The 26,230-nt window shown below is 49.9% G+C and overlaps 1 protein-coding gene across 2 annotated transcripts; it reads right to left on the bottom strand.

Annotated features, from left to right (window-relative positions):
* Nucleotides 1-14,489: 14,489 nt before the first annotated feature.
* LOC109740462 (O-fucosyltransferase 8) lies at nt 14,490-18,181 on the bottom strand. Of its 2 annotated transcripts, none has more exons than XM_073504808.1 (10): nt 17,356-18,181; nt 17,027-17,116; nt 16,811-16,912; nt 16,649-16,719; nt 16,475-16,563; nt 16,230-16,350; nt 15,999-16,142; nt 15,516-15,853; nt 15,133-15,373; nt 14,490-15,043 (listed from the first exon to the last, which is right to left on the bottom strand). In XM_073504808.1, exons 6-10 carry the CDS (start codon nt 16,305-16,307, stop codon nt 14,714-14,716), a joined length of 1,131 nt encoding a protein of 376 aa, XP_073360909.1. In that variant the 5' UTR covers nt 16,308-16,350; nt 16,475-16,563; nt 16,649-16,719; nt 16,811-16,912; nt 17,027-17,116; nt 17,356-18,181; the 3' UTR covers nt 14,490-14,713. The 2 variants fall into 2 exon arrangements, with proteins under 2 accessions (XP_073360909.1, XP_020155113.1); XM_020299524.4 differs by having other exon boundaries at nt 16,811-16,907; nt 17,356-18,173.
* Nucleotides 18,182-26,230: the final 8,049 nt, after the last annotated feature.

Here is a 26,230-nt window from a genome sequence, read left to right as displayed (position 1 = left end):
GAAATTGTTGCTATTGCACCCACACATGATAGTCCTATTATCTTTTTGAATTCTCCCGACTACACTATATCGGAGAAGTTTGCCTTTATTAAGGATTATGTTGATGGGTTGCCTTTTTCCGTTGCACATGATGATTTTGATAGATATAATATGCATGTGCTTGCTGCTCCTACTTGCAATTATTATGAGAGAGGAACTATATCTCCACCTCTCTATGTTTCCAACATGATAAAATTGCAAGAAACTTCTTATACTATGCATTGGCCTTTACTATGTGTGCATGAATTGTTCTTTTATGACATGCCGATGCATAGGAAGAGAGTTATACTTTGTCATTGCCTGATATATGTTGCTTTGTGCTCACTACTAAATGCCAAATCATTGCTAATTAAAATTGGCTTTGATATACCTTGGGATCCGGGTGGATTCACCACTTGAGCACTATATGCCTAGCTTAATGGCTTTAAAGAAAGCGCTGCCAGGGAGACAACCCGGAAGTTTTAGAGAGTCATTTATTTCTGTTGAGTGCTTTCATTTAGTTTAAAAACAAAAAAATAATAAAGAGGGGAACCTAAAACTTTTCGAAAAAGACAAGCATTGTTGAAGTGGGAGAGCTCCTTGAACTTTGTTCATGCTCATGGAAACTTTGTGAATGTTAATTACAGAAACTTTTCAATAAAAATAATTATCCCCTTGTACAATTCCATTGTATTATAAAAATAATGTGCCAAGATTTGCCTTTAGGATGTTTACAATGCTTGTTGGTTTGTGCGGTGCAGGACGGAAACTTTGGCTGTAGTGCGCGATTTTTCATTTTTTACTGGAACGTCAAATGGTTCTGAAACTTTTTGCACTGTCTTTCTATACAAATTGTTTATTTTTCCTAATTTGGGCAGAATTTTTGAAGTACCATAAGTATGGTTAATGTTCAGATTGTTACAGACTGTTCTGTTTTAGACAGATTCTGTTTTTGATGCATAGTTTGCTTGTTTTGATGAAACTATCAATTTCTATCAGTGGATTAAGCCATGGAAAAGTTATATTACAGTAGATATAATGCAAAAACAAAATATGAATTGGTTTGCAACAGTACTTAGAGTAGTGATTTGCTTTATTATACTAACGGATCTTACCGAGTTTTCTGTTGAAGTTTTGTGTGGATGAAGTGTTCAATGATCGAGAAGGTCTCGATATGAGGAAATGGAGGAGAGGAAAGAGCTCAAAGTTGGGGATGCCCAAGGCACCCCAAGTAAATATTCAAGGAGACTCAAGCGTCTAAGCTTGGGGATGCCCCGGAAGGCGTCCCATCTTTCTTCAACAAGTATCAGTATGTTTTCGGATTCGTTTCGTCCATGCGATATGTGCAAATCTTGGAGTATCTTTTGCATTTAGTTTTCATTTTTCTTTTATGCACCATGCTGGTATGAGATAGTCCTTGGTTGATTTATAGAATGCTCTTTGCACTTCACTTATATCATTTGAAGTTTGGATTGCCTGTTTCTCTTCACATAGAAAACTGCCATTTGTAGAATGCTCTTTTGCTTCACTTATATTTTTTAGAGCATGGGCATATCTTTTGAAGAAAGAATTAAACTCTCTTGCTTCACTTATATCTATTTAAAGAGATGACAGGAATTGGTCATTCACATGGTTAGTCATAAAATCCTACATAAAACTTGTAGATCACTGAATATGATATGTTTGATTCCTTGCAATAGTTCTGCGATATAAAGGTGGTGATATTACAGTCATGCTAGTTGAGTAATTGTGAAATTGAGAAATACTTGTGTTGAGGTTTGCAAGTCCCGTAGCATGCACGTATGGTGAACCGTATGTAACAAAGTTAGAGCATGAGGTATTTATTGATTGTCTTCCTTATGAGTGGCGGTCGGGGACGAGCGATGGTATTTTCCTACCAATCTATCCCCCTAGGGGCATGGGTAGTAGTACTTTGCTTCGAGGTCTAATAAACTTTTGCAATAAGTATATGAGTTATTTATGACTAATGTGAGTCCATGGATTATACGCACTCTCATCCTTCCATCATTGCTAGCCTCTTCGGTACCGTGCATTGTCCTTTCTCACCTCGAGAGTTGGTGCAAACTTCACCGGTGCATCCAAACCCCATGATACGATACGCTCTATCACACATAAACCTCCTTATATCTTCCTCAAAACAGCCACCATACCTACCTATCATAGCATTTCCATAGCCATTCCGAGATATATTGCCATGCAACTTCCATCATCATCATATACATGACTTGAGCATTTATTGTCATATTGCTTTGCATGATCGTAAGATAGCTAGCATTATGTTTTCATGGCTTGTCCATTTTTTGATGTCATTGCTACGCTAGATCATTGCACATCCCGGTACACCGCCGGAGGCATTCATATAGAGTCATATCTTTGTTTTAGTATCGAGTTGTAATATTGAGTTGTAAGTAAATAAAAGTGTGATGATCATCATTATTAGAGCATTGCCCCAGTGAGGAAAGGATGGTGGAGACTATGATTCCCCCACAAGTCGGGATGAGACTCCGGACGAAAAAATAAAAAAGAGAAAAGAGAAAGGCCAAAAAAGAGAAGGCCCAAAAAAAAGAAAAGAAAAAAAATAAAAAAAATGAGAGAAAAAGAGAGAAGGGGCAATGTTACTATCCTTTTACCACACTCGTGCTTCAGAGTAGCACCATGTTCTTCATATAGAGAGTCTCTTGAGTTATCACTTTCATATACTAGTGGGAATTTTCATTATAGAACTTGGCTTGTATATTCCAATGATGGGCTTCCTCAAATGCCCTAGGTCTTCATGAGCAAGCAAGTTGGATGCACACCCACTTAGTTTCAGTTTGAGCTTTCATCCACTTATAGCTCTTAGTGCATCTGTTGCATCGCAATCCCTACTCCTCACATTGACATCAATTGATGGGCATCTCCATAGCCCGTTGATTAGCCGCGTCGATGTGAGACTTTCTCCTTTTTTGTCTTCTCACACAAACCTCCATCATCATATTCTATTCCACCCATTGTGCTATGTTCATGGCTTGCGCTCATGTATTGCGTGAGGGTTGAAAAGGCTGAGGCACGTTAAAAAGTATGAACCAACTGCTCGGCTTGTCATCGGGGTTGTGCATGATTTGAATGCTTTGTGTGGTGAAGATGGAGCATAGCCAGACTATATGATTTTGTAGGGATGAGCTTTTTTTGGCTATGTTATTTTGATAAGACATAATTGCTTGGTTAGTATGCTTGAAGTATTATTGTCTTAATGTCAAATGATAGACTATTGCTTTGAATCACTCGTGTCTTAATATTCATGCCATGATTAGATTATGTGATCAAGTTTATGCTAGGTAGCATTCCACATAAAAAGTTATCTTTTCTATCATTTACCTACTCGAGGACGAGTAGGAATTAAGCTTGGGGATGCTGATACGTCTCTGTCGTATCTATAATTTATGATTGTTCCATGCCAATATTATGCAACTTTCATATATTTTTGGCAACTTTATACTATTTTTGGGACTAACATATTGATCCAGTGCCAATTCCTGTTTGTTGCATATTTTTTGTTTCACAGAAAACCCATATCAAACAGATTCCAAATGGGATAAAACTTGATGGAGATTTTTTTGGAATATTTATGATTTTTGGGAAGAAGAATCAACGCGATACGATGCCCGAGGGGGCCACGAGGCAGGGGGCGCGCCCCTGACCCTCGTGGCCACCCCATAAGGCGGTTGGAGCCCTTCTTTTGCCGCAAGAAAGCTAATTTCCGGATAGAGATCGTGTCCAAAATTCAGCCCAATCGGAGTTACGGATCTTCGGTTATAAAAGAAACGGTGAAAGGCCAGATATGAGAGCGCAGAAACAGAGAGAGACAGAGAGACAGATCCAATCTCGGAGGGGCTCTCGCCCCTCCCACGCCATGGAGACCAAGGACCAGAGGGGAAACCCTTCTCCCATCTAGGGAGGAGGTCAAGGAAGAAGAAGAAGAAGGAGGGGGGCTCTCTCCCCCTCGCTTCCGGTGGCGCCGGAGTGCCACCGGGGGCCATCATCATCACCGCAATCTTCACCAACAACTTCACCGCCATCATCACCAACTCTCCCCACCTCTATGCAGCGGTGTAACCCATCTTTTACCCGTTGTAATCTCTACTTAAACATGGTGCTCAATGCTATATATTATTTCCCAATGATGTATGGCTATCCTATGATGTTTGAGTAGATCCGTTTTGTCCTATGGGTTAATTGATGATCGTGATTGGTTTGAGTTGCATGTTTTATTATTGGTGCTGTCCTATGGTGCTCTCCGTGTCGCGCAAGCGTGAGGGATCCCCACTGTAGGGTTTGCAATATGTTCATGATTTGCTTATGGTGGGTGGCGTGAGTGACAGAAGCACATACCCGAGTAAGTAGGTTGTTTGCGTATGGGAATAAAGAGGACTTGATACTTTAATGCTATGGTTGGGTTTTACCTTAATGATCTTTAGTAGTTGAGGATGCTTTCTAGAGTTCCAATCATAAGCGCATATGATCCAAGTAGAGAAAGTATGTTAGTTTATGCCTCTCCCTCATATAAAATTGCAATAACGATTACCGGTCTAGTTATAGATTGCCTAGGGAGAAATAACTTTCTCGTGACAAAAAGCTCTTTACTAAAACTAATTTAGTTGTGTCTTTATCTAAACAGCCCCTCCTTTTTATTTACGTGCTCTTTATTATCTTGCAAACCTATCCAAAAACACCTACAAAGTACTTCTCGTTTCATACTTGTTCTAGGTAAAGCGAACGTCAAGCGTGCGTAGAGTTGTATCGGTGGTCGATAGAACTCGAGGGAATATTTGTTCTACCTTTAGCTCCTCATTGGGTTCAACACTCTTACTTATCGAAAGAGGCTACAATTGATCCCCTATACTTGTGGGTTATCATCTGCCTCCTTTAATCACCCGGCGGAAATCGCCGTGAATTCATTTGTATTCGAGCTGATTTGAGGGTTTTCTTTCATTCATAGAATGTACAGTGCGTCGACACTTCAGGACTTGGCGACCGCCGCCAGAGATTCCATCTCATCGTACCAGATAACTTGAGGACGCGCGCGGTATGTTCAATCTCACCCTAAATCGGTTGGCATGGCCTACTTTCCTGAACATATTCTAAATATTGCTACATTTGGATAAAAGGTGCCACATGCACCATATACGTCAAAGGGGATTTTCCCCACTTCTTTCTATATTAGGCAAATTAATGATGTTTTGTTCTTTCGATTACTCTCATTTTTCCATGACATCATGTTTACCCTATCTGTTTAATTATAGATTTTTGTCCTTCGATTTCAACTGTTGTACAGTTCTTTCAATTTGGGCCCATATTTGCATGTTACCATATTTTCTTTAATAATCCTACTATTTTATGCAGGACATCCCTCGCTATGCAACAGATTATGTAGTGCACAATTTTTCCCTTTACATAGGTCAAGGCTCCACAGATGTCATACTGCACACAAACCATGGATTTACAATCGTTGCTACTGTAAGACTTGATGAACGTGGTGACTCCTATTTTGCCACTGGCTTTTGGAATGAAATTGCAAAGTTTTATGTACTGAAAGCTGGCACTAAAATTGCACTGCACATAGAAGGGCCTGGTCATGAGATATATGCTAACTTCCCTGAGAAAATCATCCGTCCAGACTGTGTTCGAAGTAAGTTTTCTTTTCAACTATCTGCATATGTTGACTTACCCAGCAATGTCAAATGAATTGTGTAGTATTTAAGCAACCAATTGTTATTCCCTTTTCTTACTATATTCCTACCTAATAACTTCTAGTTACCAATACACTTTTCTATTGCCTTGTTTTAACTAAATATTCCCTGTACTCCCATTTCTATTAGAAAGCGCCGCTGACAAGAAGACTCCGGAGGTGGAGAACAGGGCTGCCAACAAGCGGAGGCGGGGCGAGCTAGAACCGCAAGCGACTCCAGCAGGCCTAGACTTAATCAGCAGCCTCCTCGATGATATGTTGAGAGTCATCATCTCCCTCCTCCCAATCAAATATGGGGTGTGGACAACCCTCCTTTCCCGGTGGTGGCGCCCCCTATGGAACTCCAGCCATCTCGACCTCATCGACACCCACGAGCTCTGCCATGGCTATCGCAAAAGCTTGGATGCGTTCTCCAAGATCCTCAGCAGTCACCTTGGTCCAACCAAAGGCCTTAGAATGGGCAAGTTCCGTTCCAACGGCAAGGACCGAGCCAAGCTTGATGACTGGTTCCGATCCCTCGCCCTAGATCAGCTCGAGGAGCTCACTTTTGATGATGGGCATATGCGGTTGCTACCAACGTCCGCCCTCTGCCTCGCGCCCACGCTGCGCGTCGCCAAGTTCAGGAACTGCCATTTCCCGCCCCTTAATGACGCGCCCGCTCTTATTCTACCACGACTGAAGCACCTCGAGCTCGTCGCCGTCTTCCTCTCAAAGGGTGACATAGAGCGCCTGCTCCGTGGCTGTACTGCACTCGAATACCTTCATCTTCAGGCGATCAATGGGTTGAGTACCTTCCACATCACCTCCACGACTCTCCGAACTATTTATGTGTGTTGCTGGTGCGGCAGGAAGACATCACAAAAGGTGGACCACGGTATGGTCATCCAGGACACACCTGCACTTGAGAGATTGCTTGTAGTTGATCAAGAAGGTCCAACAAGAATCAATGTCATTTATGCGCCAAAATTGACAGTGGTGGGCTACTCGTCTGACAAATACTCCGAACTTGTTATTGGATCCACCCCCGTTCAGGTACAATAGCCGCCTTCTACCTCTCCTTCTTCAAATTAACATTATCTCTAATTTTGAAGATGTTTGTTCGTCTGTCATTCAGAAAATGATTCCGACAAGCTTGACCCCGAAACTGCGCACAGTGAAGGTCTTGGCACTAGAATCTATCGGCCCCGACCTGGAGCAAGTTATCAGTTTCCTGAGATGCTTTCCGTGCCTGGAGAAACTATATATCGAGGTGATGTTCCTTTCCTGTTAAATGTTAACCATAAGGGAGTTCAATTTGTGACACCTTTTTCCGAGTTTACAATGACAATGTACTACGATTTCTGAAGGTTCTTTTCGAGGACTTCAGTACATACATTTCCTCCCCCCATATTGGTTGCTTGATCCATATGGTTACAATCAATAAGCATTTCTCTTTGGATTCATCTGTACTAGTTTTCTTAGGGAACTTTTCATCCACTCCAACCTCTTGTGAAGAAGGCTACATTTTTCTAGAATGTAATAAATGCCCATGTTAATCATGTCAGATCGAAGATGGCATGTTAGTGCATTTTACAAATCCTGCAAACCAAACAGTTAGGCATGTAGTAATGTTCAAAACTGCATGTAGGCACTAACACGTTTTCTTCTTTTGCAGATAAGATTAGGCCCAGTGGTGGATAATGTGATACATATAACAATCACATCGAACGCCTAGATCTGCATCTCTCAGAAATCACTTTGAACTCCTACCGGGGGACCTTACCGGAGATTATATTCACCAGGTTCTTTGTTCTCAAAGCAAGGGTGCTGAAGGCAATGAGGTTTGCCCTACATTTATTTCGCAAAAATGAATGGTTTGTTGATCAGCGCCGGCGCCTACGGCAGAATGGAGTAGGCTCCAAAAATGCTAAATTTCATTTTGGAACTTCAGATGATAGAGTAATCGGAACTCATCGTGTCAACCCCATACATGACTTCTCAGTGGCTGACCCCTTTGCAAAAATTGTGAGGTTTCGAAGCCAGACTTAGAACCCGTGATATTAGTTTGAACCTCTCTGATATCCATGTTCAACGGATCAGCGCGAGCGTTTGCAGCTGATGAGCTGAATTTCATTTCTAATATCAGTTTGAACCTTGTAATCTTCAAATTTGAGCCATATAACTCTGGAATTTGAACCTTGTAACGTTTCGAGCTTTTGTGGTAGAATTGTTGAAATGGCATCGTATGAGACTCGTATATTGCTAGCACTATTTTGACCTTAATATGTAATGGTCTTAGATTTTATTAACCATTCTCGAATCAGTTTACCTTGTCGATCTTACAGCACACGATCTGTATAGCTAACTCGACTGCGATCTTCGACATTATTGCACACAGTTGGTTTCTTCCACCGTGTGCACTGTAGAGCGTAGAATTAATTATCGCACTCGAGTGTCCATCATCACCCTTCTGCGTAACTTAGACCTCATCACCCAAGGGTAAACTTATGACCGAAGTCATTCCACACACTTCGTTTTTACAAATCTTTTTGCCAATAAACGCCCACGATTTGTCCCTCTTCTAGCCGACGCGTGGCCAAACTAGCCGGACGGGAAGCTTGCGCAGTAAACAGCGCGGTAGCACGGGAACAGGCTCACCGACGATACATTTGGCGCCTCTTTGAGCCCACGCGTGCGGTGCGGTGTTGTCAAGCGTGCACTGGAATCCTCCGCTATGAACGCCGTGACAAGACGTGACGATTACAGGCCGGCCGGCCCCCATTTATTACAGCGGCCATTTAACCTACCCTTGTGTCTCTTCAACCTTTCGATCGTGCCCCACCATTGCAAGAAGCACACCCACCACGAGAAATTCTTAGAGGGCATCCTACGCGGCTCCAATGGTGCTCCGAGCGGCTGCCGACGACGAGCAGCAGTTCACCAGGCGTGCCGTGGTGGACACCCACAGAAGGTTCATGGACCTCTCGATGGTGTACACCAAAGACCCGGTCTGGGTGGAGCATTCCATCCACATCATGGAGCTGTTGCTTGCCTAGGAGAAGTACAAGGTGGTCGGGTTCGACCTCGAGTACACCCGCGCTCGTGCTGGGTCTCGTCCCAAGGTCGCCGTCGCCCAGATGTGCGTGCGCCACCACATCCTCGTCTACCACTACTGCCAGGCCACAAGGCCTTGCGAATGTTTCACCAGGTTTGTCAACAGCCCCCACTACATGTTTGGTACGGTGGACATCACCAACGATGTAAAGGCGCTCGAGAATTCGGGCATCGCCTGCCAGAATCTTGTCGACATCCTGGCCAATACAAGATCCGGGGCAGCAAGGAGCATGAAAAGGACTCACTGGTTCACCTCGCCGAGGCCATCATTGACCCCTACTACAGAGACATGAAGGATTCGTGCAACAAGGACAAGCGTGCCTGGCACTCAGCCTGGATGGAGAAACTCGACAAAGCTCACATCGTGTACGCGCTGCCAAGGAGGGGTACACGAGCTACGACATGTACAGGCGGATCGTTGACATGAGGAAGTGCCTCCTTCTCCAAAACGGCCAGGGATCCAGCCGGAAGCAGAGCAATGGCAAGCGTCGTTGCAACAATAAGTAGATGATTAGATTCTCGTTTCTCCTACTTTAGTATGCATGTAATTGCTTACTTTGGTGTGTGCAAATGTTATATGTGTAGTCACTTGTGTAATTGTATGCTTAATTTGATTATGCAATGCTGTCTTTTTAAGTATATATGTTGATGCTCTGTATACATATCGTAGATGGTGTGCGGACAAAGAAAATCACATCGCACACAGACTAAACAATGAAACCCGTCAGTGATGTTTTCATCAATCACTCACAATTGTATACCAGGAATCGTTTGCTCATAACACACACGGCTTGTTAGTAGTAATCGTCTGTGTTCTTATCGGTCTTCGCACACGTTTCCGATTACAGACCTGTTTGCCTCGTATCACACACATCTTATTCATTTGAACCGTTTCTGTTCTCATGTCTCAATGCAAACAGTTCATCCGAGTGAACCGCATGTCGTATATCGCACACACCTTTGATCTGGCTGACCGTTTCTTTTGTGTTGCCTAATCACGAACAGTTCATCCGAGTGAACCGTATGATGTACATCGCACACACCTTCATCTGGCTGCCCGTTTCTTTTGTTCCTCCTTATCGCAAATAGTTAATTGACCTGAACCGTATGCCCTGCATCGCACACGTAACTAAAATCTGAACCGTGTTTGATGCATCCTCCATCGCAAACGTTTTGCACCTTTTTTGACGGTTTTTTACACCACCGTTTGCGATTATGGCATCGCACACAGTTTCGTTGAAGGGTCTCTGATTGTAGTGTCGCGTTAGCAGCATCCTGTAGTAGTGCTACTAGAATCCCTCCAGATCTCCAAACATAATGGCTGAAATTCCCAGTCAAATTTTTCTGAGGCACTTAGCCCAGATAATTCCAGTCGGTTAAATTCTGTCTTCATTGTTTCTTGGATGCCCACAAAGTCCAAATTATTTTTGTCAATACGATCTTTAATAAAATCTTTCTTATTTTTTCCCCAATCCCTCTACAATTCTAGATCAAACCACTCAACATATTAATTATATATAGAAACCCACCCAAAAAACTCAGAAAGTGAGGAAAGAATAGAAAAGAAAGAGGATATATCACTTTTAGTGATCATTCCTTTTTTTCTTTCTTCTCAGCACAGTTTTCACAGGGGTTTTAACAGCAACAGCCTCAAATTGAGCACTGTTAGATATGAGCCGCTTTCTAATCCCACCAAACACACTTTCCATCCTCTCATCAACATGTTCATCATCCCCCTCTTTACTTAAGCTCAGCAGGTCCTGAAGAATGTTATTAACACCCTCATGTTCTAAAATGAGTTCCTCCTCTTGGTTATTGGAATTCTCCCTAGAACTGGCCAAAAATAAATCTCTCTTAGCTTGTTCTAATGAAGATTTCAATCTCAGATTATGTTCAACCATATCTAAAGTAAATCCCAAATCAATCCCTAATACATCAGCTACATCAATAAGTTTCATGTTTTCAGCATAAATATTATTCGAGGTCTCATGATTAGATGTCAAACCTTCAGACAAGACCAAGTTCTTGGCTCAAGCCAAAGTCATGGCTCTGTCCAGGATAGGAATGTCATCTATGTTTTTTTATGCTATTCTCCCACTATACCTCTATCCCCCCTGATCCACATTATTGACTTTTGCATTCTCTCTATTCTTTTCATCCCGATTCACTATCCCCAGCTTAGTCCCAAGACCGATGGATTGAGAAGCTTCAAATTCCTCTTCCATATCTTCACCAGATCCCCCATTCTGTGCTTTTTCACCATCTGTTTTTCCTCCTTCCCCATTCACTGATGCAGATCCAACATCTTCTTCCATGTTACCAGGTTTGTCTTTGTTTATGTTCTTACTATACATCAATATGTCAGCATCCTCTTGTTCTTTTAAAGCAACATCCCTCTCTTCTGAGGCTATTCTGGTTCTTGTACTTGCACAGATAGGATTTTTAACAGCTCCCTCTTCATTGCTTTTTGCTTTTTTTGCCTCTCTGCTTTCATCTTCTTCTTGTTGGAAATCCATCCACTCCTCATATCCCTGTGATAGCTCATCTTCCTATTTTGCCCAACCATTCTCCACTACTTCTTCAACTTCAGAGAAAATTCTAAACACCATAAGATCTGGAGTTGTCAGCTTGGTCCATCTGGGTATCTTGGTATGATCCACTAATGCAATTTTTAGTCTAGCCAGACCAGTTTTACTCATCAGCTCCATGTCCACAGCTTGAGTCTATCCGATTGTCGACCCAATCTCACACAAGCCATGATAGTTCTTCATAGTCTTCGGGACTCCTTTCGCTCTGACACACACCACAAATAATTTGCCGACGGCCATTGCATCATCATTCCAAACCCTCACGTTTACCATTATGTTTCCTCCTTTCAAGGGAACCCATTCGTACACAGCAGCCTCGTTGATTCTCGCAGTTGATGGAAAATTGACAAGAAAAACCCCATCAGAGACCTTAGCTTTCCAGTCCCATCTCCATGGATAAGTTTTTGCAAGACTTTTGATCAAAGTTTCAGCTTCTATTTCCTGATCACAGCCCTCCCTTAACCTCACCAAAGCCACAGCGTCACTTTTGCTATTGCCAACCATCTCTTTAGCATGCTCAGCCACAAAAACACCAAGTCCTTCTCCACCAAAACCAACTAATGTAGCAACCAGCTTTTTCTGATGGAGCCAGGCGTAGAACTCAGAGATGTGGGTATCTTTTGAGCAATTACACACTTGACATTAGTTTCACAACCTTTGGAATTGTGTCCCTTTACTCCACACTTGTGACACACAATCTTGTCATTCGCTGGTGTTTTGCTTTCAGATACAACCACATACCCTTGATTCCCTGTCATCACTGCACTTGCGGAATTAGCTTTGGAGGCTTGAGCTTCACTAACCCCTCCCGCTCCACTGACTGTTGTGTTCACTCTTTGCTGATATGTACTGACAGCAGCAGGCAAATTGCTCTGTGCGAATGGTCCGCGAGGAGGTTGACGAACATCCCAATTCCCTCCATCCTGATTCCAATCCCAAAACCCATCCCTCTTGACATAATTTGGGTTGTGCTGATTACCTGGCAAATTCCTAAAAGGAGGTCTTGGACGTGCTTGGAAACCTTGATCATAGCGATCATATGCAGGATTTTCGAATCCCTGCGTCGGCCTCCAGCTACTTCCACCTCCTCCATCTCTCCCGCCACCACCATGCCCAGGCCCGAAGCAATCGGCCATGCTCTCTTGCTTTTCGCTACTGATCTCTACGGCGGCTCGAGAGGAAACACACCACAGGTGGGAAACCCTAGACCGCAAGAGGTGGTTGGGATCCACACCCTAGTTCCCACCAGGATGTATAGCCTCACCCCCGTCCTTGGGCCTCCTGGGCTCTCCACACTTTAGGCCCATGATCCAATCATCCGCCCCATGTCGGCCCACCGTGCGAATAGAAATATGAAAATCCCCATTTTTTTCAAATTCATCCCCTGTTCCCCCTCCTAGCGTGTTGGCGATCATACGGAGAGGGGGGCATCAGTCAGTAAATGAACTGCTCTGTTCTTCCCCCTCCACCCACGTCCCATATGCACCCAGTTAGGTTCTAAACCAGCCCCTACATCAATACTTTTCCCCTCGACCACTTGATACCATCTATCATTCTGAACTGAATCGCAATGTACATGAGGAGTTTTAGTGTTTCTGTAATGTGAAGTACCTGTTATTCTATATTTTGTTGTTGGTTTCTTCATTGGATTGTTGCTCACTTTTTCCAGAACTAGCTCCTTGCTGCCATTCCCCTTCCCACGCTTCATCCCTCTGCATTTTTTTGTTTTCCCTCTCTTGGCACAAGCAAATGCATCAGCCAATGTTGCTAGATAAGGACATCCTTGATCTTCTTCAATATCATCTGCATCTCCGTCTTCATCATCGCTTTGTCCTAGAGCCCAGAATCTGCCACCAATTTGATTTCTCGTCCAGCCATCACTCTTTTCGCCTCTGCAGACCCTACTGATTCCACCAGGATCGAATGTGTCATGTTTATCCCTTGCCTCGATGACCTCTCCCACCTTGTTCTTCTGCTTGCCTTCGATTTGGATCAGAAATCCGGCGACAGATATGGGAGAGGATCTACTGTCTCTGGCAGCAGAGGAACACTTGTTGGTCGAAGCCCCACCAAAGAGATCCACCTCGCTTTCCTCCATGGATTGGTTGAACGCCCCTCCCCCTTCGCCCAGTGAATTATTGACACCGGTGGTGATGCAGGGAACGGCGGCATCCGAGCTCGCTCCTCTGGTGACCCCTCGAAATGGATCCTCCTCGCCAAATTCATCATCTCCTGATCTGCCTGGATTCTGCAAGTCTGAACATACCTCTCTATCATGAGCCTGAGATCCAGATCGGATTCTGCCTGCGCGACCTCTGTCGCCTCCCTCCATTCCTTCTCGCACAGCGTCCACGAGAAGGAGTCGTCGCAGATCCATCGCGCTCGCTCCATCCACCTCCTCTCCCTTGTCGCCCGCAGCTCCTCTTCCGACACCGATTGGATCAGACGGAGCGCCTCCGGGAACGCCTCGTACATGATGGGGAGGGGAAACCCCGCCGCTTGTAGTACCAGTGCGCGAGGAGGTGGCGCCCTCTGCTCTGATCCGCGGCGGCGAGGGGGCATGGCTGAGGTCGTCGGCGCGAGAGAGATCAACGGCGGCGTTATTGCGGTGGGTACCGGGGCTAGTAGTTCTAATTTGTGTAATTTTGTTCATGAGTTTAGGAGCTCGATTTTTTAGGCTCGCAATCTAGCGAAGCATGATACACGGGGTAGAGGTCTGGTTAGGCCTTAGGCCGCACCAGACGATCTTTATTTGCCTGTGTAAACATTGTGACCATGGTTTTAAATAGCGGATAGTGGGCTGGTAGCGGATTAGGGTCCGCGTGGTGGAATGCGGATTTGTAAAAACACTAGATTATTGCATATATTTCTAGAATATTAACAAAAATAATGACATTTAGTGTGAGCAATAGCATTGCGGTAGTGCTATGGCGGAGCGCAACAGCGGACGTTGTCTCCGCTATTTGAAACTATGATTGTGTCATTTCAATAAGCTTCATGAGATTTTCTCAAAAGAATCCCTGAAATTTCGTCGTATATCTCATACCATTCCAAAGGAAATAATATTCGTAAGACGTAATTAAGCATGATGTCACTTTCTGTACAACTCTCCCCAGCAAAACTCCTCTGTTACAATCTATCAAACTGTATGTACTCTATACCTTTCAACTGAACCTGCCATGTTACAAGTTAAGTTATGCACAAAAGAACGGAACAATTAGCTGCAAAAAAGAAGAATGGCCATCGTGTCAGCCGAACAGAAAATTCAGAAGTCGACGCTGCCGTCGTCGTCGGCCCTGCACATGCACCCGGGCGTCCTGGGCTGCCGGTAGACGGTCCGGCCCCTGGGCCGGGCGCGGACCCGCTTGTACTCGTCCACCATGGTCCTCACCCTCTTCTGGAACCCGGCCCACTCGATGCCGGCCTCCTCGGAGAGGATCTGCGCGTACCGCTTCCGGTTGGGGTGCAGCGTCGGCGCGCGGCCCCTGCCGTGGTACACGCGGTGCCCCGACACGAGCGACGACAGCTGGCTGCCGGAGTCCGTCACCGCGAACACGTCCGACGAGGCGCACGCGATGAAGTCCAGTGCCGCGAGCTGCCATGGCGGTCGACGTCGTCAGTCGAGAGAGCTGAGAGCTCAGATTCAGAAACTGTCGCGAGAAGATAATGATTTCGACCGCTTACCCGGGAGGAGAAGTTCTTGAGCGGAGCGAGCTCGTCGGAGGAGAGGATGTCCTCCTTGGTGACCAGGTTCGGGTACAGCCGCGTGAGAGGGCGCAGCCGTGTCGCGCCGCCGTATATCTGCGACCCGGCCACGTAGATGAACGTCCCGCGGACGTAGCCGAGCGCGGCGAGGATGAGCCCAGCCTCCTCAGGCGTCAGCGGGCACCTCCCCTGGCTCCGCAGCTCCTCCGGCGACACCGTGCTGGGACACACAACACAACCATCGCACAAGATAATGTCAGCTGTGACCAGCCACTGAAGCTAATGGAGCCAAACATCAGTGAAGATCATGGCAGAGCAGCGTGATCAGCGTAGCACGCGGCAATGGCGACGCTCGCGCTTACGTGTTCCGGAGGCGCGCCACAAGGGCCGGGAAGTGGGTCTCCCTGAAGGCCTGCAGCTCCCTCCTCTCCTCGTCGCCGCCGCCGAACTCGCAGAGGGAGTAGGCGACCATGTCCTCCTCGAACCTCAAGTGCAGGGCGAGGTACCTGCTCGGCCCGCCGGCGTCGTCGGTGCTCTTATCCCCGAACGGCCGGTCCAGCATGTTGCTTCCGAAGAGCTGCGTGTCCATCTCCGTCTGCATCGCGCTCACCCCCCGCAGCCGCTGGACCAGCAGCGAGCCCAGCTTCTGGATCTCCGGGGCGAACTTGAGAGCGTGGAAGTTGCATCTGCATCGCAGCCTCTGCAAAGCCAAATTTACATCTGATGAACAAACAGGGCGTGTTTCTTGAAAGATAAAAAAACTAGGGCGTGTTGATGGAGGTGGTGCATTGTGCATTGTTCATCAGTTCATCTGGAAAATAATGTCAAGGGGGAAGAAATGTTACCTGCAGATCGGCAGGCACCGAGTCGAAGCCGAGCCGGTTGCCGAACCCGAGGAAATGAACAACACCATTTTTCTGAAGAACGGGAAGCGCAGTTCTGATGAATTCAGATGGTTCAGCCTCTTTGGAGATGTCGTTATCGGTGATCTGTGATCAAGGGGGAGAGTGAGATGAATAAAGGGTACTGAAGAAACAAAACAGTCTGAACTTTCACGACATGGTTCAGGCACTAACTTGGCTACCGATTGCCTCGAGATCCAGCGACTGAAGATGGGACGGTAAATCTTTCACGATGAGCACATCGCCTTTCATGTAGTTCACGAAGTAGTCTTCCTGGTAGATGTCACCGAACTGACTGGTAGAAAAGGAGAAATTCAGTTAGCTCTACAATTTGATCAATGACTACTAATGTTGGAGAAAAAAAAAGAGTAACTACTAGCAGCACGTATTTGTGACACGGTTCAGTTAAAAGTTCTAACCTTTTGTCCTTCCACACGCTGCTGTGAAGAAACCGGGGGAGAACAAGCGTGGCATTAAGCAGAGCTGCAACGACAACAGCATTGCACACCTGGAGGTATAATGAAGCTCGTTTAGGTACTAAATATCAGAAATAATGAACTGATCTTGTGAGGATCCAGGCACTATATCCTTACGGCGACACGCTGCTGGTTCAGGCCGCCGTTTGCGCTGACCAGAATGAAGCCATTGTTGTCCTCGCTAGGCTCTGAGATCAACCAAATTCAGTGTCAGGAAGCAAAAGAACTAGAAAAGTGAAGTAGGAGTAACTATTTGGACTTGCTTGAATGAAGCTTCACCTTCTTCCAAAGTGTATTTGGCGGCGCAGGGCGTCCATTTGCGCGCCTGTTTGTAGGGTTCCTCCCATAATGCGAAATTTCCACTATCCGACTCGTTCTGCACTGGCAGGAAGGGAAAGGTGCAGCATCAGTAATAAAAGTACTAACAGATACCAAGTTCCCAAATACAGTTGCAGAAAGTAACTAGTGGTGATGGCTATGATGTCTGAATCAAACCTTGGAGGTGGCCAAAGTTGCCATCTGTAAAAGTCTTTCATGCATTATCTGCTCCGACTGCTCCTTCCTGACGAAATTCTGCTTGAGCTCCTTCATTCACAGAAATGGATTCATCAGGCCGAGAGAAACATGTGCAGAAATTTGAAATGTTTCAGTCTACGACGGTAGCATGAACGAGCACAGCCATCGTACAATCAGAGAGGAAGATTAAATTCAGACGCGATAGAAAAGAAAACCGAGACGATCAGAGATAGGAACGTGATCGTGATCGAATTCGAACATGCGTTTTTCCTGAACGAATTTGATCGGAGGCGGGAGCATATGCATACCTGGAGGCCCCTGAAGTTGACGGAGATGGCGCCGTTCCGGAACTGCACCTGGTGAAGCGCGGACATGACGAGGGAGGCGGCGAGCAGGAGGCAGCCCATGACCCCGACCACCACGGCGAACACCCTGAGGTGCCAGGAGGTGACGTTGGCGCCGCCCCTGGCCGCCTTCCCCTGCCGCAGCCTCCCGATGTTGGTGGCGCCGACCCTGCCGCCCTCGCCGCCGCCCGCCTGGCCGACGACGGCGACGTAAGGGCCGTCCATCTCCGCCGCGCGGTCGATCAAGAACGCACCGCCATTACGCTCCGGGCGCGTCTCCATTGGTGGCCTGTCGTAGACGGGGAGGTGCCTCCAAGCCCAGCAACACGGCAACTACGGCCCCATCTGGCTGTTGAACTATTCTTTTCTTTTGACCTGCGCTCCATGGACGGACGGACGGACGGACGGACGGGCAACGTGGGCATCCAGCGATCCCCCGTACGGGCTCAGAGTAGTATAGAGCGGTAGGTCAAACGAGGCGCTGCTGCCGCGGCTTCCATTCGTCGTGTCCCTCCCGATCGGTGCAATCACCGGGGCAGGTGAAGAATGATAGGGCGATGATCCCCGATCCGGATAAAGAAATGGGGGCGGGATTAAAAAACCGGTGGAGGGGATCGACGTAACGTGAGGAGAGGACGACCCGCCGGCATCTCGATCGTCGTCCTATGTAGCGGCGTGGTGATCGCGGCCAGGTGGCGGCGTGGTGGGACGGAGATCGCGTATCGGGATGGGGAGGTGTTTCGTAGACGCGAAGAGAGGTTTCTGTTGGACGCTTGTTTGGTGATTAGGTGGTTTGATTGATTTGATGATGACGGCGGAAAAGGGCGACGGAGTCGGTAGCCGGCCGCCCGCCGTTGGTTGGTGCACGAGTACAGCTCTGGGGTTTCTTGTGCGGTCCGGTTCCTTTTTCCTGCTATTTTTTTTGTCCTCGCATACCGTGGATATGCTTGTATTAGGGCATTTCTAACCGATCCCCAATAAAATCGTAAGGTCGGTTATCCTTCCCTACTGTGGATATGCTCGTATTAGGGTATTTCTAACCGGTCCCAATAGGATCGCGAGGGAGGATAAATTCGGTTATCCTCCCTTTTGGTGCAGCTAGCCGATCTTCTATCCGGTGCAATAGAGTAAATATCGTCCTCCCCTCCCAACACCACCCCCCCCCCCCCCCCAATCTCCTTGAATATGATCACTCCCGCCACCGTCGAGTAAAACGGTCGCCTCTCTTTCTCGCGCGCCGCCTCGCCTCCCGCCGCCGCAGCCACACCACACCCTGCTGCCGCTACCGATGACCGTCCCTCCGGCCGGAATGGATAGCTCGGGCCCTTCCCTCACCCTGCCAGTCACCGGCGCCGGCTTTTCACTGTCGGAATTCACCCACGCGCCGCCGCCCGCGCCGAAGGAGAGTTTGGGAATGAAAAAACCAAGATCCTCCTCCAACCGCGCCGATGGCCTTTGGGGTGGCCACCGCCTCTCCGGCAACGGCATGCCGCCCTCTCGCCGCTCTAGCCGGAGCCAAACGAGCTCAAAAGCTGACGGCGGCGGCGGCGCTCGCTGAGGCAGCCGCGAAGAAGAAGATGAAGAAGGCCACAACGACGCCTTGTGCAGCTACTTCGGCACCCCTTACAGCCACTGCTCCGGCGTGGGCGGCGGCCGCAGCCGGAACAAGCGTCGCGGATGCCAAGTGCTTGATGAAATTCCTACAAGGTAAAGAAAAATATCGGGTCTTGTTGGTAGCCGATGGTGATGTTGTTTGGTTTGTTGTCGTAGTGCGGAGATGAATACGGCTAAATTCCTCTCGTCTTTGGAGTCCCGGGCCACTGTTGGACTTGATGAGCTCAACTACGACTCTTTTTGGCATCATTCGGAGGCGGCCCAAGACATGGAGCAAGAGGTGGCCGAGGAAGAGGAGGCAGCCTAGGAGGTGGTCGCCGACAAGGAGGTGGCTGAGGAAGCGGAGGTTGTGGAGGTACCGAACCAAGCACGCAGGCGTTAAGGTCAAGCACTGCCAACTACAACCAAAAATAAGATATTACTCTTTGCGATGCTTGGTGCACGATCTTCATGGATGCAACGATTGACATTGATCAGACCAAGACTATGTTTTGGGGGAGAATTACCGAGCACTACAACAACTCCATGGACGTGTGATCAAGCAGTACACAAGGTTCTCTTGGGCATCGTTGGAGCACCATTCATGACCAATGCAATCGTTGGTCCGGTTGCATCAACCAAGTGAATTATGCACCAATGAGCGGTGTACAAGTGGCGGAGTATGGCCCCTACATGTAAGAATTATTCAAGTATCAGAACACCAAGTTCGGCCACAAGCCCTTCACGTTGCATCGTTTCTACAAAGAGCTATACAAGAATGAGAAGTGGATCCAAAGAATCACGGTGACCACTCCAAAGAGATCAGGGTTGAGCATATCCGTTGAGGAGGACTACGAGGTTGACGAAGATGCCAACAATAGACCGGAAGGAAACAAGATTGCAAAAAAAGAAAGTACAGAAATGCATTCGGTGGCACTTACAAAGAAGAACTTGTGGCAATGATCGAGACGAAGAAGGTCTTCGCGGCTGAACGCAAAGAAGAGAAGATGGCGAGGTGGAATGAGTTCAAGGTGTTGGAGGATGAGAAATTGAAGGCCAAGTAGATGGCCGAAGAGAGAAAATTGAAGGCGGAGGAGCGTAGGCTTGCACTTGCACTTGAGGAGAAGAGGATTCGTAATGCCAAGAAGGTCGAAGAACGTGCTATCATGTTCATGAATCCAAACACAATGGATGAAACCGCAAGAAAGTATTGGGAGCTCACTCGTGGAGAGATCTTGGAAGCCTCTCTTCGGAATGTTGGTGATGGCCGAGGTGGTTGTGGTGCTGATGGTGGTGGTGGTGGACGAGGTGGTGGTGGTGCATGCCGTTGGTTGGCTCGATCCACAACATATACATGCTATGTTTGTGGTGATTTTGTGCTGATGGTGGTGGCCGAGGTGGTGGTGTTGATGGTGATTTTGAAGTGACAAATTTTAAGCGAAATTTGTATGTTTTTATTTAAAATTCGTGATGACAAACCTATATGTTATTACGGTTATGTTATGCATGTTTTAACTTTAATATTTTTATGATATAGTGTGTAGTGTTTGAAATTGATGCGGTTAGAAAACAAAATTTACAAAAAATTGTTTTTACTCCATTAACATTTAGGGATCGGCTAGGCGCGTTAGTGGAGCAAAAATTTACTCCACTAACTTTACTCGCCTTATCTGGCCTTAAGGGAGTAAATTTGAGTTTTTTCTCCTCTAAGTCGCCCCTAGCTGATCCCTTATAACAGTTAGTGGAGTAAATTTTTTACTCCATCCCTATTCATCTCCTTATATTTACTCCGGCTCACAGCGACCGAGTAAAAATCCCCACCTCTCTCTTCCTCTCCTCCGCCTCCCCTCCCCCCGCCCCTCCGCCGCCACGTCCCCCGCCCCGATCCGTTGCCCCCTCTCCTCCCGATGGACGGACGGGATGGCCGCCGGTCCTCTCCACTGATCTGCAGCGCGGATCCGCGCCGCCACGCCCACAGGTCGTCGTCTGCGGCTGCTTCCTCGAGCCGCTTCCGCTGGCCCGATCAGCCCACCGCCACGCCCCTCCTTTGATTTGAGGATTTCTCGGAGCTCCCTCCGCCGCGGCCGTCGATGAGGACCTACCTCGGCGTCCGGCGGCGATCGTGGGGGACGTGGGTGGCGGAAATCACCGACAGCGAGACCCACAAGTGGAAGTGGGTCGGGTCGTTCAACACAGCTGAGCTCGTGGCCATGGAGTATGGCCGTTGGCTGGTCTGGTTCCACGGCCGCGGCGCTAGACTTAACTTCCCCTGCTCCGGTCCACCTCGTCCCGCTGAAGCTGGGGGTGATGAGCGCTCAGATGGCGTGGGAGGACCGCGAGGTGAGGGAGCGCCTCGAGGCGGAGGCCGCCGACGAGGCCTACATGGATAACCTCCGCCTGCAGTCCCCGGAGTTTGTGGAGGCGGAGCGGGCGATATTCGCCGTCAATTACGGCGATGTTATCGTCATCTTCGACGACGAGGGCGGCAACGACGGCGGCAACTAGGAGGGTGGCAACGAGGGCGGCGAGGAAGAGATCGATGCCGAGGAGTGGCAGAGCGTCTTCCCCAACGACGACGACGACGACGGCACCGGCCCGGACCCAGCTCGCACCGAGGGTGGCCTCACCCAGAAGGACTGGCTCGACCTCCACTTCGGCAGAATTTAGTTTAAGTTTAAATTATGTATTAATGTTCGGTTGCGAGGACTTTCTATGTTGAACTTATGTTTAAATGCTCATCTTTCGGTTAAAATTTGATTGAATTTTTGCAAATTTAGTTTTACATGGCTAACTTTAGGGGGTCCGGCAAAATTTTAATGAAGTATATATATACTCCATCACAATCTCTTAATTCTAAAACCAATCCCTTAAAAATTAAGCGGGTGAATATACATGGTGCCGCATGCGCGGCTGCGCCTCCGTGTTGGCTGTGTGGCGGGGCACTTGGCGGGAAGGGTGTTGGATGACGGCGGCTCTGCGTGCGTGTGTTCTGCCGCTGTCGAGCCACGGCGGCCGCGTGGCTGTCTCGCGAGGCCGACGGCGGCGGCTCACATAAATAAAGTGGTGGAAAAAAGCGCGGGCTAACATCACGAGTCGTAGGGCGTAGGAGGAGCTCGAAAGCGTTGGCGGTCGGGGCGGTGTTGGTCCGTAGCTGTGAGTTGTGACACGCGAACCAACGACGTCCGGAGATCGATCACAGGACCTGCTGCGGATGCACGGTAGTTGGCGAAAGCACCCGCACCGCACGAGCTTACATGAGCTGACGGCTCTTTTCAATGGCCGAAAGCAAGGTGAGTTTTCCGGTTGTGTTTGCCGTTGTTTTAATTACTAGCAACAAAGGGCCCATACGTTACATTGGAAGAAAAAGAAACATAGTCTTCAAAGGCTGTCGGCGTTCTGAAAACGGGGTCCCCAAACTTGCCTGCCTGCGGCCCACAGCGTGGCTAAGCAGCAGGCCGTACGGCCCATCTTCATCAACAAGGCATCCAAGACCCTTGCGAGGGTCCAAGCCTCGCGAGGCGGACGACGCAAGACCTCCTCTGTAGTATCCTAACTAGGCAGGCTCACGAGGAGCGGAGATATCAAGGCGGCTCTCGTGACGTGAGCCATGACGAACGACGCCAGGCGGGCGCCAGCGCGCGCATCGTCCTTATTTCCTCTTTGGTGCTAAGGAGGCCGGCGCAGGCGAAGAGTACCGAGGCATCAGGCAAAGGTTGCTATATTGGTGCAACGAGACCAAGACCAGGAGGACGGCAAGACGGAGGTCATCGTGGAGCCCAAGACGGCGTCACCACCAGAGCTTTTCGCAGGCGAAGACCTCTTTTGTCAGGATAGCTTGTAATAGCTGTCCCCCTTCAAATTTGCCCGCCATTGTTGGCTCCCTTCCCGATCGATATTTGGGGAGAGGACCAGGGCCTCTATAAATAGGTCCAGCCACCATAGTAGCGGGGGATCTCATCTTAGCTTGATCCAATCCGATCGAGAGCCTAGCCACAAGAACACCTCAACCTCAGGAGGCTGTTCTTCCATTGTACTGTTCATCATCAGCCCAAGAGGCAATCCACCACCACCACAGTGGAGTAGGGTATTACACCACAACGGTGGCCCGAACCAGTATAAATCTCGTGTCTTTCTTTGTTGCGAGTTCGTCGAGTTCGTCCGCGAGATCTTAGCGAGCTAGGGCGTAGATCGGTAGGGGGAAAGACTTCGCGCGCACCCCAATGTTCGAACCTTAAGGGTTTGCCGGAACCCCATATCCGACATTTGGCGCGCCAGGTAGGGGTGCGACGTAGCTTCCCTTCCATCAGTTCGTCGCTCCATCGCTCCGTCGTCTCCATGGCGGACGCTCGGCGTGCTCGAGCTGAGCGTCGGGCTGCCCTCACCGCCCGCGTCGCTCAGACGGCTCCCGTTGGCGGGCCACCTCGTCGTTCTCCGTCTCCCGTTGCCACCAGCCTGGCGGGGAACGATCAGCAGGCGTCCTCGCTGCATCCTTCGGTGCGGCAGGACGGCCGCACCGCTACTCCATCACTGACCCCTGCCGGTTCTTTGTCTCACGCGCACCGCGCTCCATGGAGGCACGGGCCGCGCTCCTCGCGGCGAACGAGCTCCTGCGCTACCGCCCCGTCGACGACCTCTACGAGGAGTGGCTCGACCATGTCGCCGAGCTCGTCCGCGCCGCAGGGGGCTCTCCGGCACCGTCCCACTCTCTGCCTCCCCTCAACCAGCCGCGGGCGACGGGGCTCATGGCGTGCCTCCACCACCTCAGCCCCAAGACGGCGCCTTGGCACCAAGGCGCGCGGCTCCGCGGCGTGATCCGCCGCGCCCGGCGCCCGCGCGCGAAGAGAGAAGCTGCCAAGAAATCCCGCGGCCGCGAGAAGCTGCACCTGCGCTTCCCGCGCCACCCTGTCAAGACCGCGCGCCGCCTGCAGCGGCGCAGCGCGGACCTCGTCATGACCAAGCTCCACCTCCGAAGCGGGCCCCGGCAACCACGGCCGGCTGCCGCGCCTTCACCCCCGAGCTGCGTAGCGTCGCCTGACCAGGCAAGTTCAAGTCGGATCTGCCTCCTCGCTACGACGGCACCGCCGAGCCCGCGGAATTCCTGCAGCTCTATGAGCTGAGCATCGAAGCGGCCAACGGCGACGAAAAAGTCATGGCGAACTGGTTTCCCATGGCTCTCAAGGATGGAGCCCGCTCCTGGCTCCTGAACCTGCAGCACGGCTCGATCTCCTCCTGGGACGAGATGCACGACCGCTTCGTCGCCAACTTCCAGGGCACTCGCGACCGCCCACCGGCCGCGGGTGATCTACGCCGCATCAAGCAACAACCAGGAGAGACCCTCTAGAAGTACATCCAGCGCTTCAGCAACACCCGCCTCAAGATCCCCAAAGTCACGGACGAAGCCATCATCTCCGCGTTCTCAGACGGCGTCCGTGACGTCAAGATGAAGGAAGAGCTTGCTATCCACGAGGAGCTCTGCACATCTCAGGAGCTGTTCAACCTGGCGACCAAGTGCGCAAGAGCTGAGGAGGGGCGCCTTTCTCTCCTCGAGCTGCCAGCCGCTGGCGCAGAGGAGAAAAAATCCAAGACCAAGGACGTGAAGCGCAAGGAGGCAGTTGTGCTCGCAGCGGAGCCCGACACCAAGCGGGGCAGAGATCAGCCCGAGTCATCCAAGAACGGCCGACCGTTCTGCGCCTTCCATAACCTGAACACCCACAACACCAGCGACTGCCAAGAGCTCAGAGCCATACGGGAAGGACGCTACGGTCGACGCCCCGAGCGCAACGACCGAGGCTACGGTCGCGGAGGAGGACGTGGAGGCAGACGCTGGGACGACCGTGGCCCGCACCAGGAGTGGCGCGACCGGCCTCGTGAGGACCGCTGGTAGGACCAACCTCGCGAGGGCGCCTGGAGGGACCCGCCTCATGAGGATCGCCCCCAGGGCAACACCTGTCTTCCCCCGCTGCCGCCACCAAGAAGGAACGACGACCACCACCAGGACAAGGGGGCTGGGGCTTCCAGGAGCCGCGTGCAATAGCCTGCATCTTGGGCGGCGCCCAGGCCCCAGCCTCTCAGCGCATCTTCAAACAGTTCGCTCGCGAGGTGAACACGGTGCTCCCCAAGCTCGAGGCCACGCGCCCGCTCAAGTGGTCCCAATGCGCCATCACTTTCAACTCGGCAGATCAGCTCAAGTGCGCAGTCACCGCTGGCGCCCTCCCTATGGTGTGCTCCCCAGTCATCAGCAATGTGCAGGTCACCAAGACCCTCATCGACGGCGGCGCAGGGCCCAACGTCCTGTCCGTCGACACGTTCGACAACCTCCAAGTACCATATGAACAGCTCCAGCCTACCAAGCCTTTCTCAGGAGTGACCGACGGTTCCACCACACCGATAGGGCAGGTCCGCCTGCCTGTCACCTTCGGGGAGCGCAAGAACTACCGCACCGAGCTCATCGACTTCGACGTCGCGCACATCCGCCTGTCGTACAATGCCATCCTCGGGTATCCAGCCCTGGCCAAGTTCATGGCGGTCACTCATCACGGCTACAACGTTCTCAAGATGCCAGGAAGTGGAGGAATCATCACGGTCCCGTGTGAGGAGAGGGATGCGGTGTGCTCCCTCGAGCGCGCCTTTCAAGCTGCAGCAATCGACGACCCCGACAGCAGAAGCGAGGGCCTTCTGGAGGCCATCCCTAAGAAGAAGAAGCTGCGCTGTGTAGGACCTCAGGAGGATGGCGTCGCGGCAGGGACCTCATCAGGATCTGCGCCCGTCCCAGGGGCGCCTCCCTCCATCGCATAGGAAAGCGCGCTCGGCGCCCTCCTCAGGCAGGGCTCGGGGGCTCTCTTCTGGAGGGCCTCTGGCTTTGCCAACCTCACGAGGGAGGTGCTTGGGCACCACTTGGAGGCGTACTTCGCGGCACGTGACCCTCAGGAGAGCACAGGGCAAGGAGTGCCCACCACTCAGGAGTTCATCACCAAGATCACTCAGGAACTGCAAGATGCAAGGGCCATGCGCGGCGACAGCCACTCACGAGGCGCAGCTCGGCACCCTGGCGAGGATGCTGGGCTGCGTGTCTGCATCGACGTCCCAGGGCTCAACAGGGCCGCATCTCAGGAGCGCTTTTGGCCATCGCGTGTGGGCCGCTGCGAGGGCCCACCCCATAGCTACGTTCGCATGCCCTTCGGCTTGCCGAGCGTGGCGTCAGCCTACCAACGCAACACGCGGCGTGTCCTGGCGACTCAGGAGGCCA

The sequence above is a fragment of the Aegilops tauschii genome, chromosome 7 (assembly GCF_002575655.3).
Source record: "Aegilops tauschii subsp. strangulata cultivar AL8/78 chromosome 7, Aet v6.0, whole genome shotgun sequence".
NCBI lineage: Eukaryota > Viridiplantae > Streptophyta > Magnoliopsida > Poales > Poaceae > Aegilops > Aegilops tauschii.
The sequence above is the reverse complement of the archived record's forward strand: the minus strand, read 5'-3'. Positions and strand labels throughout refer to the sequence as shown.

What these genes read in the sequence shown, in the direction of transcription:
- LOC109740462 (XM_020299524.4), bottom strand. Translation starts at nt 17,673, where the DNA reads ATGGAGACGCGCCCGGAGCGTAATGGCGGTGCGTTCTTGATCGACCGC. An exon ending in TCAACTTCAGGGGCCTCCAG is followed by an intron (nt 17,117 to 17,355) that starts GTATGCATATGC and finishes CTGTGAATGAAG; the next exon opens with GAGCTCAAGCAGAATTTCGT. An exon ending in GTGGCGCGCCTCCGGAACAC is followed by an intron (nt 15,374 to 15,515) that starts GTAAGCGCGAGC and finishes TGTGTGTCCCAG; the next exon opens with CACGGTGTCGCCGGAGGAGC.